The sequence below is a fragment of the Tursiops truncatus genome, chromosome 8 (assembly GCF_011762595.2).
Source record: "Tursiops truncatus isolate mTurTru1 chromosome 8, mTurTru1.mat.Y, whole genome shotgun sequence".
Taxonomy (NCBI): Eukaryota; Metazoa; Chordata; class Mammalia; order Artiodactyla; family Delphinidae; genus Tursiops; species Tursiops truncatus.
The window spans coordinates 32,711,835-32,727,952 of NC_047041.1; the positions used below are offsets into that span (position 1 = coordinate 32,711,835).

Sequence of the window (16,118 nt, forward strand, 5' to 3'; positions counted from 1 at the left end):
CTCCTGGCGATTCTGACAACAATTCAATCACACCACCTTTCCTGGATCAACCAGCTTATAGGTTCAATTCAATTTTCTCATTGAGCCAACTGAATTTCCTCTTCAATATCTAATTCAATGTTCTTTTTTTCCCATAACTCCCTGCTCCCAGATCCTCCAGCAACACCCTACCAGTCTTATCATTTTCTTTTCTCACCAGTAATCACTAGGATGATCTCACCACAAACATGACATTTACAAAACATCTGTGCAGCATAAGAAACACCTCAGAAAGCACTTTTCTAAGCCACTGTCTGCTTTCAATGCAGAAATCAATGTGGAAGAGAGATCTCTCATCTGCATTTTGGCCTGTTATATTACGTGAAATTACCCAAGTATTTATTTCACTTCTGACAAGTGCAAGTTACGACCGTCGCTTTTAACAAGTTTTATAGACCGCTGACCTAAGCCAGTAGAATCAAAGTACCGGCAGATACATCAATAAAGTCTCAAAATCTACACTGCTGGTTCAGGATTATCCCTAAATGGCAGCCTAATGCTTCCTTGTTCCTTGGTTCCCAGATCATAATAGATAATTATTTATCTGTTTAAAAGTAAAAAGCTAAATCAAAACCATGCCACATCTCCTAATCACTTCCTACCAAACAGACTTAATTTGGGGGACAAACAAACCCATGCTTTAACATTCTATTAAAGCATTTCCACCTCAATCATCTTGTCTGTGGAGTATGATAATAACACTAACAAGAACCTGTTAAAGTTAAGCCTTGAAAAAAGCTGAAGTTATCTGGATTACAAAGATCCTGCCTAAAGCAAATGAAAATAATGTTCCATTTTTAAATTATGTTATTATGCATTTTGTCCATTGGCCCACATGAAAACCCTACAACGCATATACAGCAAATGCTACTCCCACTGTTTATGAAAATAGGGTCTAGGACAAATGGCTTGTACCCATGCCACTAGCTAGTGGCAGCAGCAGGACTAAAATGAAGTTCTACCTCCTGACGCTGTCTGCTGTCCCCTGGCTTACCCAGTCCTAAAAGTCAGTACAACCAGGCCAGAGCAGTTACGTTTGAAGCCTGATGGGAGAAATATTAAAGAACAAACTTGCAGTCTCCATTCCCTGGCTCATTCACTCCACAGATAATGAAAATCCTCCTCCATATAATGTTCTTAGTAAAATGTAAGCTGGTTCATGTTCACAATTACTGAGTATCCACAATGCAGTCATTAGAATACAGATAACCTTGGCACCTAGAAGTTTATATTCAAAAGACTAAGTAAAATCTAATAAACAGAGACACACAGTGAGTACTCTCTGTGACTGCAGAGGCATAGACAGGAGTAAAACAGCTACAAGGCAAAGGACTGTCTTCGACTGCTGACAACACCACAAGCTAGTAGAAGCAAAAAAGATCCTCCCTTAGGGCTTTCAGAGGGAGCATGGCCCTGCCGACACCTTGACTTTGGATTTTGGCCTCCAGAACTGAGAGAGAATAAATTTCTGTCATTTTAAGCTACGAAAAAAAATTATTTCATATCTACATACATACATACATATATACATACACACAGAGACACACACACTGAAGGAGTATTAAGGTAGGCAGAGAACATCACATTTAAGATATTGTGAGCACAGAATTGCAGGACTAACCAAACGTTAGGATCTGGGTGGAATGAAAAAAACACCAGCTTAAAAATGGGGTTTAGGGCTTCCGTGGTGGCGCAGTGGTTGAGAGTCCGCCTGCCGATGCGGGGGACACGGGTTCGTGCCCCGGTCCGGGAGGATCCCACATGCCGCGGAGCGGCTGGGCCCGTGAGCCATGGCCGCTGAGCCTGTGCGTCCGGAGCCTGTGCTCCGCAATGGGAGAGGCCACAACAGTGAGAGGCCCGCGTACCGCAAAAAAAAAAAAAAAATGGGGTTTAAAAACTGGAGTAGAAGGAAACTGGAAGCATTAGAAAGACTCAGCTGTTTCTCTCTAAGATGACCAGGTGGATGAGGATATAACTGAACAAATGAGAACACAAAGAGAACAAGCTGCAGGAGGAAGAACTTTGTCTTCACACGCTGAGTCTGAGGGGCCCGCAGCACATCCAGGTGGTGATAGGTAGCAGGCTGGTGAAAATCAGACGCAGAGCTCAGGAAAAGGAGGTCAGAGCTGGAGCCCTGGCAGCAGATGTTATCACATAAGGAAAGCAAAAAAAGTAAAGGGAACAGTAAAAGGACTCAGAAGGAATCCTTGCACACTACCAACATTTAAGAGAAGGAGAGAGGAAATAAGGAAGAGGGATTCAACAACAGTGCATACTGAGAAAAAGGGGCCATGATGCAGCTGGGATCCAAAGGAAGTAATAACGTTAAAAAAGGGTCACGTGAGGAAAACCAGGATTGCTATGCAGTCAGTACAAGCCTGCGAATGTCCCTTCCTATCATCTATGTTGACATCATTTTTTCAGGAGTACACAACTTTCTCAAATCTTCCCCAAATGGTGTACCCCTTAAAAATTCACATCTATTATCTCTTATGTTGACAATTTTTAATTGTCCCTCATATTTTCTGCAACCAACTTTTAAAACAACTGGAATCTCTTATTCCTTTGATTCTCAGTGTTACATAATAATTTTTTCATAGACGGCACAAAAAAGTCTGAAACAAATTCCAAAACCACAATATTTGAATTGCTTCCACAATTCATTTTGATCTGCTTCTCCTTGCTAATCTCTCCCACCACTCCTTTTGTATTTGTTTTGTTTTGGGCCGTATCTTTCATTCAGACATTTTAAGGAATAAAAAATTAAATAAATGAAAAAAGAGAAAATTCTCAAAGCAAAGTAAAATCAATTTACACAGTTTCCATTTGAAAGGGGATAAATACACTATACAGAATACTCATTTCACGTATCACAAACACGTATCAGTTTTCTAAATTAAATCATCACTCTTCCTGTGTACTAAAGAGAGAACTGAAGCTGGGTCTTTCATTTGGATAAACTCCAGTATATGTGTACACATGAGGGAATACTTTTGGCATGTCTTTCATAAACTAGCAAGCAGTATGGCTTTTTAGATTTGCGTGAGGAAATACAGAAATTCCACTACTGAGAAATGTGTCTGACTTCCAAATGAAAGGGGTCATTTTGTGTCTACCCACTTTTTCCCTGAGTAAAGTCAAGTTTCAGGGAAAGTACTATCAATGTAGCAAGTTTATGTCAATTGTGCATTTCTTCCCAATATTTTCATACCGCCCAACATTGAGAATCACCCCAGGATGGTTCCTCATCCTTCACAAAATACAAGATGCTCGCCATTATACCTGATAATCACCCAAATCAGATAAACCAACAACATAAAAAACGTCATGTTTTGGCATTTTAAAAATACTATTAGGCATAGAGACTTTCACCACAAAACCTAAAAATTGGAAGTGAAAAATCTGTAATACTTAATATAAAATAATCTACAAAGAGTTAACTATTAGTCTTATCCTAGCCTTTTCCCATCATGTTCCATGTAAAAATTACAATTAGACAAATTACTCTAAAATGAAAGATTCAAAATCTTAGAAAAGTAGGGCTTATTTTTTCTTCTTTTATGCATACACTCCTCTGCAACAAAGGAAAGAGGTTGGAAAAACTGACAGATTATCAGCTACTGTATGGTACCTTACTATTCCACAATTCACTTTTTCTAAAGCAAATCACTTTCCTTACACAGAGTATCGTACATGAGTGTTCTGCTGTAACACTTTCTCCAGCATTACAACTGGATTCTTGATTATAAAATCAGAAAACTGCAGATATGAACAATGGCATATTCTGATGAACCAAACATTCCAGTTACCTGTAATCCTACAGAGAAGGCTCCACAGTACCAGAAATATCCAGGCCAAGTTTAAATCCATCTGGCCAAAAACAAAACCATTAAAATAACCACATTTCCATTGTCTGTCCTGCTATCATCCTGCCCCAAGGGCCATTAAGATTAACAAATATTATGGAAGTCACTACACTTATACGAAACCCAGCCATGAAACTCAGAATATGGCAGCTGCAAAAGATGAAGCACAGATTCCTTGAACTAGAGAGCCAGGTGCTCGGCAACTGGTTTTCATTTTCAGGATGAAAGTCAGCAAGAAGCAGGTAGCAAGTCCTTGGTTGGTAAGGCCAGATCCACTTGAGATACACTCTGAGGAGGATTAGATGCTGGGCAGAGATTCAGCAGGCTACAGGAAAAAGGAAGACTGGCAGAGCTGCAAACTGAACCAGGTGGGCAGCAGGTGCAGCCATGGTGAAGCTGGCACCTGCCAAGATGCTGAAATGAGCAGAAATGACCATCCAGACAAGACATTGGGGATGGCTGGGGCCAGAACAGGTGGCATCCACAGCTCTGACAAGAAACAATATTCAGGAAAGAGATCCAAGACTTAAGTAACCCCCTTTCCTTCACCCTTTCTCATCTGTCCATAATAAACATTTCATTGGTGCATAATATTTACTGAATGTGGCTTAATAGCCTGAAAACTTTAATATTTCTCTTTATAAATCTACAGAAAAGATTTACCACTCTACATATACATTACTTGAATAAAATTACACTTGGCACCAAAGCAATACTGAATGTAAGCTTTATTATTTTTTTCTTACATAATTGGAGAAATGCTTCTTAAGCATCACCATGAACACGATTAACACTGTGCTCTAAGAAATGTTAATAATTGAAAGCATGTTTGTTAAAGCAGCTTTTCAGTGACTTCAAAGTTTCGTGGTTACCTAAGTTTTCTGCATGCTCAGAGTATCTTGATCATAACTGTCATAGGAAGCAGTGTAAAAGGTGGTTATTGCTAAGCCATTCTCCTCCAAGAGACAGAAAACATGTTCTGTTCTCTCAGCAGCCCACTCCTTTCTAACAGGACAACCCCTCAATTACTATCTGTGGAAAAGGAAATCCAATGGAAATAAAGATACTGTTAAAGGGCACGATTAAGCTCATGTAGACTATCAGAGAGAGGTAGACAGGAGTACTCAGCCAGCCCAATTTAATTCCACTTTGATGAGTGCCAAGGCTCCCATATTTAAATTAACACAAGTCTAACTGCTCTTATACATGTCTCTGAAGAAGAACCTTAAAGCACCACATTCCTCATCTACCAGTTCCTAAATTAATTACAGTTCATTTGAAAGATACAATTATTTCTGCTCATTTAACTCAAATTCTAATGAATAACTATAAGAACCAAATGAATAGTGGAAGTAATTACACATCCACACCTTTGACTAGGTTGCCCAGCTAAACAAGCAAAACAACATTAGTGGAATAAGCAACAGTGAAGTAGCTCTTGCAGGGTAAACAAGCATCTGCAGTGAGTTCCAGTAAACCAAATAAAACCTAGGTGCAAATTAAAATACCAAAAATAGCCTAAAACAATAGTAGTTCTCACTAAAACCTGAAGGATGACCAAGTAAATAGTGCAATAACTACAGAAAGTCTTTCAAATTCCTTAAACTTGTCAATGTTCCTCCCTTTTATTTAACTCCTTCCCTTTGCCATCAAAAACTGGTAGCAAAGTGGACCCTGAACACACACAAAATAGAGACTGGCTTAAAGTGAAACACAGCAAATGGAAGGCAAGAGTACCTCACCCTTTCCAAGATAGTTCAATGTGGCCTTGGCATTTAGGGTTATCTTTCATACTAAACAACTACTTTATCCCCAGATCACAAGTGCACCATGACAGTATACTTCCAACTGAGGTCTGTGGCCACAGAGGGTAGGCACCTTTAAGAAACTATGTGCTTCCCAAATGAACTTATCTATGAAACAGACTCACAGACACACAGAACAGACTTGCAGACTTGTGGTTGCCGGGGCGGGGGGCGGGGGGGTGGGGGGTGTTAGGAGTTTGGGATTAGCAGATGCAAACTACTATATAGAGAATGAATAAACAACAAGGTTCTACTGTATAGCACAGGGAGCTATATTCAATATCCTGTGATAAAACATAATGGAAAAGAATATGAAAAAGAATGTATATGTATGACAGAATCACTTTGCTGTACAGCAGAAAGTAACACTTCTACCACTCAGATAGGTGCCCTTCTTATTTGTGTCATGGATCGCTAGTGTCAGGAACAACTGCTTTAAGAACAGAGGCAATACAACCAAGAATAAAGTTTGTGAGAGAGACAAGGCCATCATCAGGACAAGCTGATTCTGAAGAACTGTACTTTCAGTCAGGAAAACAGTGAGAAAATGAATCATCAACACACACAAGATATTATCAACAGTCTTTGTATGAGAGAAAATGTCATTTCAGCAAAATAACATCATCCATTGGTTAAATGTAGTCTAAAAGTTTTGAATTGGTTTCACAGTATTATTTATATTTAATGTGTAAACTGACTTGCTTTTAAGATTGCATGAATAAGCATAACAATTATAGTTTCATGCAGGTATATTTTTAACTATCATAATTAATAATATTAGAGTCCACTAACTTTTTTTTTTCTTTGAAAGAAGTCCAGCCGTACAAGGTTGAGAAACAATCTCCTAAAGGTAGAGGAAATACCTGGCCAATTCCACCTTAAGGTGATGAGAGGAAGTGGACAGTGATAAGAAAGAAGGGATGGCCAAGATGTTGCTGGGCAGGTGGGAGGAAAGAATGTCGACAGGCTTAGGCTCTCTCCACCCAATCAATTCAATCAATTCGATTCAATGAGTAAAATTCCATTTCTGCCTTTTTTTCCCCCCTCTTTTTCTCTTCTTTTCTTGGGAAGGGAGGGTCTGTCTATTCTTGTAAAGACAAAGCTCTACTCAACGATGGTTCTTTGAATTCAAAAGTATAAAAAGAGAAAGTAAAGGGGGGAATTATATGAGAAAGCCATTTTGAAATGTTTCTTTGGATATAATCTATAAAAGGAGAAAATTAATAAGCAAAACTAGCCTATAATTTCACAACCCAAATTTTAAGACTGGCACCTGTTAAAGGAACAAAGTTCATAGAGTAACATTTGATAAAAAGGGTGGAGATTGTGAGTCACACAGCATGCACTAGAACCCAATTCACCTGTATCATATATTCTCAAATACCACTCACCAAATGTCTATATGGCATGTAACAAAATGAACAAATAATCCTAATGGTAAGATTTTTATAAATGCTCCCTCATTTTACAGGAAAGGTAGGACCCAGAGATTAAGTTATTTGCTAATTATCACAGAGCATTTGACAGCACCAGAACTTAAACTCAGGTCTACGTTAAGTCACTATGTTAACTCAGTTAACTGTCACCCATTTTCTCAGAGTGGATATGAATGTGAAATGCAATAATTCATCTTAAAAATATGGTAAGTATCTTACATATATTATTTAAAATTCAAAGTTATTGTTATTTTAAATTATTTAAAATTTTAAAATTGAAAGTCAAGGTCCTCATTTATAAGTATCCTTCAAAATACTCTACTAAAGAAATGCACATCCTGAACAAAAGATTAAGGAGCATATGTGACTCCTACTGGAACAGTAAAGCATGTATTACCCAAGAGAGCATGCCAAGACTTTCACCAGAAAAGTTATTAACTAGGTTGGAAATAATATAAGATGCTTAGAAATGCACTGATGATTGTCAGCTCAGGAAAGTCTTATTAAGAAACCATTAACTATAAATGAAAATGACAGCAAAGTGCTACAAATAAATCTGAAATGGATAATGGATACACTTATTGAAACAACACGTATGGAGAAAGGAAAGGCATAGTTTAAGGTTAGGGAAAGTGAAGGCTTCCTAGGGCAGAAAGGAAAAACAGTCAGAAGGGGCAGGACTGGGGGAAGGAGGGCTCCTTGGTGGATCTTTGGGATGGAATTAAGCTGGCTTCAAGTCCTTTAGACACACTCCGATCCTCCTACAGGAGCAGCTTCAGAGAGCAGGCATTTAGCAGCTGCAGCCTAACCTCAGAGCATCCTCCCCAAGGGACAGAAGGTCACTTGGAGCAGCACCATCATGTGACTTCAAGGGTTTCTCAGCTCCAGATCTTTCCCATTTGGAAGCTAATGTTGGGAATTCATTTAACAAGGAATAAAACATTTTCTTTCTACTACAAGAGAAGTAATAATCAAATGTTAGTTAACGTAATGTACTCTCATCACAAACCTAAGAATCCTAGAAAGACAGGTTGTATATTTAAACGTACAAGTTCAAGTTCATGAGGCAGGGTCTGTATGTTCAAGGAACTTACACTCTCCAGACTTCTTCACTTATGAATGGAAGAACAAACCTATAAAGATGGGAATCACCTGATTTTTGCAAGGTTAGATTCAATCATAGTGAAGTTCATAATATTACTAGTAAAACGATGCACATTTCAGAGGTTTTATCACAGCTATGTGTTTTCAACTTTTGAAGCAACAGAACGGATCTCCAGCAGAGCGAGAGGAAAATGTCATTTGTAGACCATATGGTAGCTCCAGCAAGAGTCAGCCTGGCATTCAACACTGAGACGGGGAAACTCTTTTTGAAAAGGCATCATGCTCCCTAAGATGCAGAGGCTAGTCCAGAGACCTCAAGTGGGATTTGCAAATCGGAAAGAAGGAGAGTTCACATTTGTGTATACATAAGATGGACAGAACTGCAGATAAACTAGTAGTTTTCACAAATCAGTAAATACTATCATTACCAGTAGCCTCAAATTCAGAAATTAAGTGAATTAGACATAGAACATTATTTCCTTTACCCTGGTTAAGTAACACAAGTGATAAGTAGATGTTTTCACATTTGGGATGGTAAAATAAAAAGCATTTGGGAGCACACTAATTTCAAGACATTTTGCTAAGATTCAACCTTAGTACGAATACATACTTCCAAATAGAGATCAGATGCTAACGTTGTCTTACTTTCAGACACATGCACATCTCCATCATGTTGTTACTGACCTTGCACTTGACATATCAATGATGCTTCCCCTACCTATGTCCTGGGAATTGCTAGATGGATCACCCAAAGGCCTCTCCACCTTAACAAAAATATCTCGCTCACCTATGGGAGACCAGAATTTCCAGGGGTTCGTTTCAGAAACCTTTATTAAAGTGCAAATAGGTCCTGGGGAAGGTAACAAAACAAATTAAGCCTTATCATTTAGTCAGTCAATTCTCTGTAAGAGAAACTAGAGTTTCTTTTACTAAGACTCTCGTAGGTCCTAGTAATTGAAAATGAAGATCCAGGGGATGCAGGAAGTACAGAAAATCTGAACAGGAGGTGTGTGGGAAAGGAGGTGGGAGAACCTCCTAAAGGCAGTCTTTACTTTCTATAGATCGTCAGAAGTTCTGATTGGTCTTTAGCCACTGAACTCTCATCCCCAGTGACTGGACCAACACCAGTTACGATGCAAACCAAAAATTAAGTCGCACAAAAATCTTGTAAAGAGATAAGATCCACTGGTGCCGCTCTGTCTTCATCTTATTAAATCGCAAAACTACAAATCTATACATGTTTTTAAAAGGCCAATTCAATGACTGGTTGTGCCCAATGAAGAGCCACTGAGGTACATAAGAAATTAATCATTTTCTTTGAATATCACTAAAACTAACTTCATTTTTATCCTTAAGATAATCTCGAATCCCTCCTTAAGGACTTTTTTTTAAGTGTTCAAACTAGGTACAGTAAAATAACAAAAAAGACCAATAGTCCCCAACATTTTTCCAGGAGCGTTATACAAAAAGATGACTTTGAACAACGTTCCTCAGGATATACTCCGGGGTCTAGTAGAGAGAGACCTTTCCCTTCTCTGTAGACTTGGGAGTAAATAAGTCAAGAACACCTACGAACAAATTTTGTTGGTCACCAGCAGGGGAGCTCTTCAGCTTTTGTCCCCAAACCCATTCAAACAAAAGAAGCTTCTCTTCCTCCAACCCACCCCTCAGACCCACACCCCGGGGGGACTCTCCAGATCCCCGCGCCCTCTCCACCCATTCCCCGCCGGGGGAACTTACTCCTCAGCGCCCCGATGAGCAGAGAGCCGTCCTTAATGAGCTCTTTGATGAACTTGTTGGTTCGCTCCAGCTCAATCTCGTGACACTGCAGGCGCTCCCTGAAATCCGGGCTGTCCAAGTAGGAGTCGCTGAACTCCAGAGTCGGCAGCCCCATGGCACAGGCACTGCCAGCGGCCGCCGAGGACACGTCCGGGCCGGCGGTCAGGGCGGGGACAGCCGGCGACCGCGGCCGGCTCAGGGGACGCGCGATCGCGGGGAACTAGCCGGGACGCAAGGGGACGCGCAAGGGAAACGGGTCCCGCGCGCCGCGCCGCCTGCGCGGGGCTCCGCGGCGCGCGGACGCCTCCGGGCTCAGGCTTCTTCCCCGGAGGCGAGGCGAGCGCACACACGGGAGAAGGACCGAGGCGCGGGTCCGCTCAGGTCGTTGTCACCCGGACGCATCGTCGCCGGGAGCGCGGAGGCCGCGGAGGCTCAGGGCCGCGGCCGGAGCAGGAAAGTTCTCTCGCGGCGCGCAGACACTTCCGGCAGCTCAGCTCTCCTGCTCCCTTGACAGTCGTTTGCGCTGGGAGTCAGAAGCGCCCAGCCGCCCCTCCGGCCGGGCCGGGGAAACCCTCCCCCTCGCTGGACGCAGGCTCAGAGCGCTCGCAGACCCTGCCGGGCTCGGAGACCCTCCTCCCGCCGCGGCGCTCCCAGCCCTCGCCGCCCCGCCCCTCCTCCCGTTTACCCTCCTGCCCCCGCCCGCCCGCACTTAGCTCCCGGGCTCGGCTCAGTTGCCGCGCGACAGCGCTTCTGCCTGCGCCCGGGGGTTAACTCTGCCCCTCCTGGGCGGCCGCTCCCCCTAGCCCGCGGTGACACTTCGGGGTCCGCCACCCACAAAATGAGCTCCAACTCCCAACATGCCTCCCTACCCCTGCCTCACCACCCACTCCCTGGAATTCTCTGGGAGAGAAGCCAACGTTAACTTTCTCTAAAGTTTGAAGCCTGGTTGGAAGATGCTACTTTCGAGCGTTAGTTTAGATTTTGCTTCGCGAGTCTGCACTGAATGCATATATATTCCAGGTTGAAAAGTTTTACTTTTTCCCACTGTTCACTGCATTGATCCTAGAAAGTCAGGTTTTTTATATTCAAAACGAAAAGCTACATAGGCCTAAGGCGGTTTGTTGTTGTTGTTTTTCTTAGTTGCTGTGAAGGTGGGAAGATTTTAGGTCGTTTTTATTCCCCAAACTAGCACCTCGGACTTAGGTGTTCCTCTTGTAGAAGAATAACTATTTGTATCACAATACTGCTTTTTATCGTCACCTTGATGGAATTGCCCCCAAAGCATGGAGCTTTTCAAACTGTTGAAGTTGGCTGAAGTTCCAAATGAATAGTTACTTCATACCAAGAGGCAGTTATCCCTCTGGTAGAGGATCACCTAATAAATTTCTGTTCTCTCAAAACCTTGACAGCAAAAGAAACTGCTGCTTTACATCTAGTCCTGCCATCATCTATAGGATTTCTGAGAACTCAGTTATTTTTCTTAAGGATCTGCTTTTAATTTCTATGTTTTCATTGCTTCGTCCTTTTGAACCATCTGTTAAAAAAAACTCTTCTACAGATCATGGGAAAAATTCCATTAAAGTGCTTTACATTTTTCCCAATTAAGTTTCAGAATCTGTCAAGACTTTTAGTTCTTTTTTTAAGTACACATGAACATTAAAAATAGCATGGAAACCTTAAACCAAGACTGATAAGATGATGTAAACAGTGTATTTGATAGCTTTGATTTTATTTTCTTCTGAGCCAAGGAAGTTGGACTTTAACCTTCCATCCATATTTACATCATTAGACCTCAAAATATTGGCAGAATGGCCAATTACCACTAGAGTCCTCCTCACTTTTAGTGTCTGTCTTGTGTCTGTCAGTTAAGTACGCCTCATTTGGGAAGGTGGGGTGGGGTGGAGGGCAATAATGCTATTTGTTAGTTGATGTAGTGATAGAAGCTGCAGTGGTGCAGTTTTTCACCTAAGGTGATTTTACATCTGTTCATCACCAGCCTGAAAGACAAAAAGTTAGGCCAAACAAGTAGTTCCCTTTCAACTTTTGCCATGTTGCTGTTACAAGCAACTAAATCCAATACCAATTGCTGAGATATGAAACAGGATAAAATATAACAGTCTCTTCCTGTTTTTCATTAAATGGAAGTCCTGTGATTAATTCTTTAAAAATGCAACATTCTTTGATAAGTTTCATTTAGTAAGTTGGATTTCAATTTTCATTTTTTCTTTAAAAGTTTTATATGTCAGGACAGATTTATTCTAGATTCTAAGATATAAATTATCATTTACCCATTCATGTATGTAATTGCATGTTTTATGCCTACTGTATACATTAGGATCTGGGCAGAGAAGCAATTTATATGGAAAGTTAAAGCAAAGCATTGTGCCTGACCTCAAGCAGTTCTCGGAATAAAAAACAGAGAATGAGTATCTGTATATCACATGGGGCAGAATGTGCTATGTTACAGAGGCTCACACAGACATTGGACCAATAATCACTGATGCTGTTATCAATATGTTTCCACTCAGACCCATCACTGCATTTACATGGGGTTAGGATATTTCCTCCTACCCTCCATCATTTAGCCTCTAAAGTTTAGTATGTTATAATGGACTTTCTCCCTTGTAGGTCCTTTCAGAGTTACTCATGACTTATTCCTGTGAATCACACTTTAATTATACCTGCTAGTCAGGCTTTCTCTTATGCCACATTAATCCAGTCACTCGAGAGACACCAGAAATGGTTTTGCTTTAAGGTGGATTTATGGTCAGTTTTGAACCGTTGTTTTCGTGCTTTATTTCCCTACCATAATAATGGAACTAGATTCTTTCTAAAAGAATAGCCTTTCTAAAAAAAAGAGTGTCCATACTTGCAAGTTATTTTTCATAGGAAATTTTAATGGATTGAAATGTAGCCTCTCCAAAAATTTCTGCTTCATAGTATGTGGCCCTGTCAGCTGCATGGTGAGTTTCACAAATACTATTGGCTGACACACTCTTTGGCATGTCTGTTTGCTTGTTTAATTCTGAAATGGGGTGTACGGGGCTTTGTTTATTTTAAAGAGCAAAATAGTGAGGTGAGGTTAGTAAACTAATATATGTTTGTAAATCTGACTAAAACATTTTTCTTGACCTATATCATGTCTGGCACTTAAGCCTGGTGCTTAATTTGTACTCAGTAAGTGTCACTGTTGGATTATTATTATTTTTCAATTAGTTTTGTAGATGTAGGCCTCCCAGACTCAGATATTCTGAGGCTAAATTCAGGCCTGGTAAGAGATGACAAAACAGAAGGCGAAGGTACCTAAGGAGACTAAATGTACCCTTCAGTACCCTTCCATGGTGAGAAGGCAGTGTCACTGTCCCTGTTTGCATTTCACCCCGGGTGTTATCTTTTCTCTTTTCTCAAAGCATACTCCTTGAAAGTGGGTTTTGCATCATTGTATTTCAACTTTATGTCACATCTAGAAATACAACTTTGAATCCAAATGAGCAAAACACATGATTCAATTTTTTAACAATTTTTTTGTTGTGATAAAATATATAACATAAAATTTACCATTTTAACCATTTTAAAGTGTACATTTCAGTGTCATTAAGTATATTGTTGTGCAGCTAGCACCACCATCCAACTCCAGAACTTTTTTATCTTCTCCAACTGAAACTCTATTCCCCGTCAACAGCAACTTCCCGTACCCCTCTTTCTCCAGCCCCTGGTCAGCACCATTTTATTTTCTGTCTCTATGAATTTGACTTCTCTAAGTACCTCATACAAGCAAAATCACACAATATTTGTCTTTTGTGTCTGGCTTATTTCACTTAAATTATTTCATTATTAGAGAAGCAAAGAAGACATAAGAATCAGTTAATGGAAGCAGCAAGTCAAGACCACAGACTAAGGGAGCAGGAATAACTGCAGAGGGTAGAATTTGTCCCATGTGACACTATGACTTCTAAAGTACCTTCTAGAGCTAAGATTTTATTATGATGACAGATTTCTGAAGAACAGGCTGAAGGAAAAGAACAGAATTCTAAGTATGAAAGCATCATGGACTAACTACATTTACGAGGGAGAAGAAACAGAGAGAGAGAGAGAGAGGGAGGGAGAAATTGATTTAACTGAGGAAAGTTTTTTGGTATTTTGTTTTGTTTTGTTTTAAGTATAGATTTCAATTTCCATTTAGTATTGCCCCCTTGTGGCAAACCATGATGTTTGCTGACAAAAATTGACAAAGCTGTAAAGAAAGCAAAACCTAAGGGGACTAAAATGTCCTGCGCACCTCCATGTGCTGGGTTTGATGCACAGAGTGCTTTCATATATCGCAGAGTGCTTATGTGTATCACCTCATCTAAGCTTCTCCACAAGCCTGTGAAATAGGTATTGTTTAAGGACTGCAAGCCTCATTTTTAAGAGGAGAGGAAATTATGACTGAAAGTGGTTAAATAGATAGAAGGTACTGGAGTTGGGATTTCAACCTAAGTGTATCTAGTTCCAAAGGCCATGCTTAAAAGAACCAAATGCACTCAACAAAGAGTTTTAGGCATCAGTTATACGCCTGTGCTGCTGCAGATGCTGAGAATACAGGGGTAAGCAAAAACTCACCTTGTTCCTGCTATAAACTTTCAGTCTAGTGAATTATAGTAGAGACATTAATTAAATGGTTACACAAAGGCGTAGAGACATTAATTAAATGGTTGCACAAAGGCCATTTATTAGCTATATGATTAAGGGAGTTTCACCTTTCAGGCTTTCTGTCTTCCCAAAATATAAAATTATTTTATATTTTTATATAAATTTATATAATTTTTAAAAATTTATTTGTTTTTGGCTGCGTTGGGTCTTTGTTGCTGCGCGCAGGCTTTCTCTAGTTGCAGTGAGTGGGGGCTACTCTTAGTTGTGGTGCGCGGGCTTCTCATTGCGGTGGCTTCTCTTGTCGCGGAGCACAGGCTCTAGGTGCACGAGCCTCAGTAGCTGTGGCACATGGGCTCAGTAGTTGTGGCTCATGGACTCTAGAGCGCAGGCTCAGCAACTGTGGCACACGGGCCCAGTTGCTCCGCGGCACGTGGGATCCTCCCATACCAGGGCTTGAACCTGTGTTCCCTGCATTGGCAGGCAGATTCTTAACCACTGTGCCACCAGGGAAGTCCTATATAATATAATTAATAAATAATAATTATTATTTATTAATAATGACAATGGCTATTATTTATTAAGCACTTGCAATGTGCCAGTCACTGTCCTAACCTCTTTACATTTGCTGTTTCACTCAGGTCCCTTTTAGCTCTATACCTGAGATATTGCTGTGCGTCAGAGTTAGGATGGGGAATCTCCTCCACACTTTCAATAAGAATTAACGATGGGTAGAGTGTTTTTGACATTTTGCCCATGTGTAGTCAGAAACTTACCGCTGTTCGGAAGAGGATGTTTTGAACCTCCTTAGCTCTCACACTGTGGATTCCACAGCGACCACCGGGCATGCGGGAAGGAAGGAAGCTTTGACTGAGCAGCTACAGTGCCCCTGAGCCCACTTGGCCTATCACTCCTCACCCTAACTTGGGAGGTAAGAATTTTATAATGAAGATGAGGACATTGAGGTAGAAAACCCACAAACAACAAATCAACCCTCCAGGATAAACAGAGCCGTTTCTGACTCCAAGACCACAGGACGATGAACATCTCTGTTAAGACACCACATATGCATTTGTGATCATTTTTGTATAGCTCTTCCTCCACACTTACATCCTCTGTTTTTAGACTCTAAACTTTTAGACCATGTCTTATTCTTGGTATCTCTTGCACTTCACACGCTAGCAGCCCACAGAGGCCACCTAACTAATGTTTTGAACCCCTGATCATCTTCTAAAACTAGTTTCTTGGGTTTTCTGGTAGAGGTGCCTGAACGGATCTGTAGAGACACAGAGGAAGGGTCCTCCCATTTGGCTTGGAGGGCTCTCTGATCATGAAAGGCAGCATGGAGCTCATTATCCGTGCTTCCTGGCCACCAGCATGTCTGTGCTCCCACTGCTGCCCCCCAGCCCACTGTAACAGGCCCTAACTAAGGCAGTGAAAAAAGTGAAGAAGAAAATAAC

At 40.9% G+C, this 16,118-nt stretch overlaps 1 protein-coding gene across 2 annotated transcripts in view; it reads right to left on the minus strand.

Annotated features, from left to right (window-relative positions):
* ARHGAP42 (Rho GTPase activating protein 42) overlaps positions 1 to 10,657 on the minus strand; it is a 287,206-nt gene extending 276,549 nt beyond the window's left edge. For both annotated transcript variants that reach the window (XM_033862115.2, XM_019923816.3), the window contains exon 1: positions 9,991 to 10,657. In XM_033862115.2, the coding sequence (XP_033718006.1) occupies positions 9,991 to 10,144 (154 nt within the window). In that variant the 5' untranslated portion in view covers positions 10,145 to 10,657. The remainder of the gene's footprint in view (positions 1 to 9,990) is intronic.
* Positions 10,658 to 16,118: the final 5,461 nt, after the last annotated feature.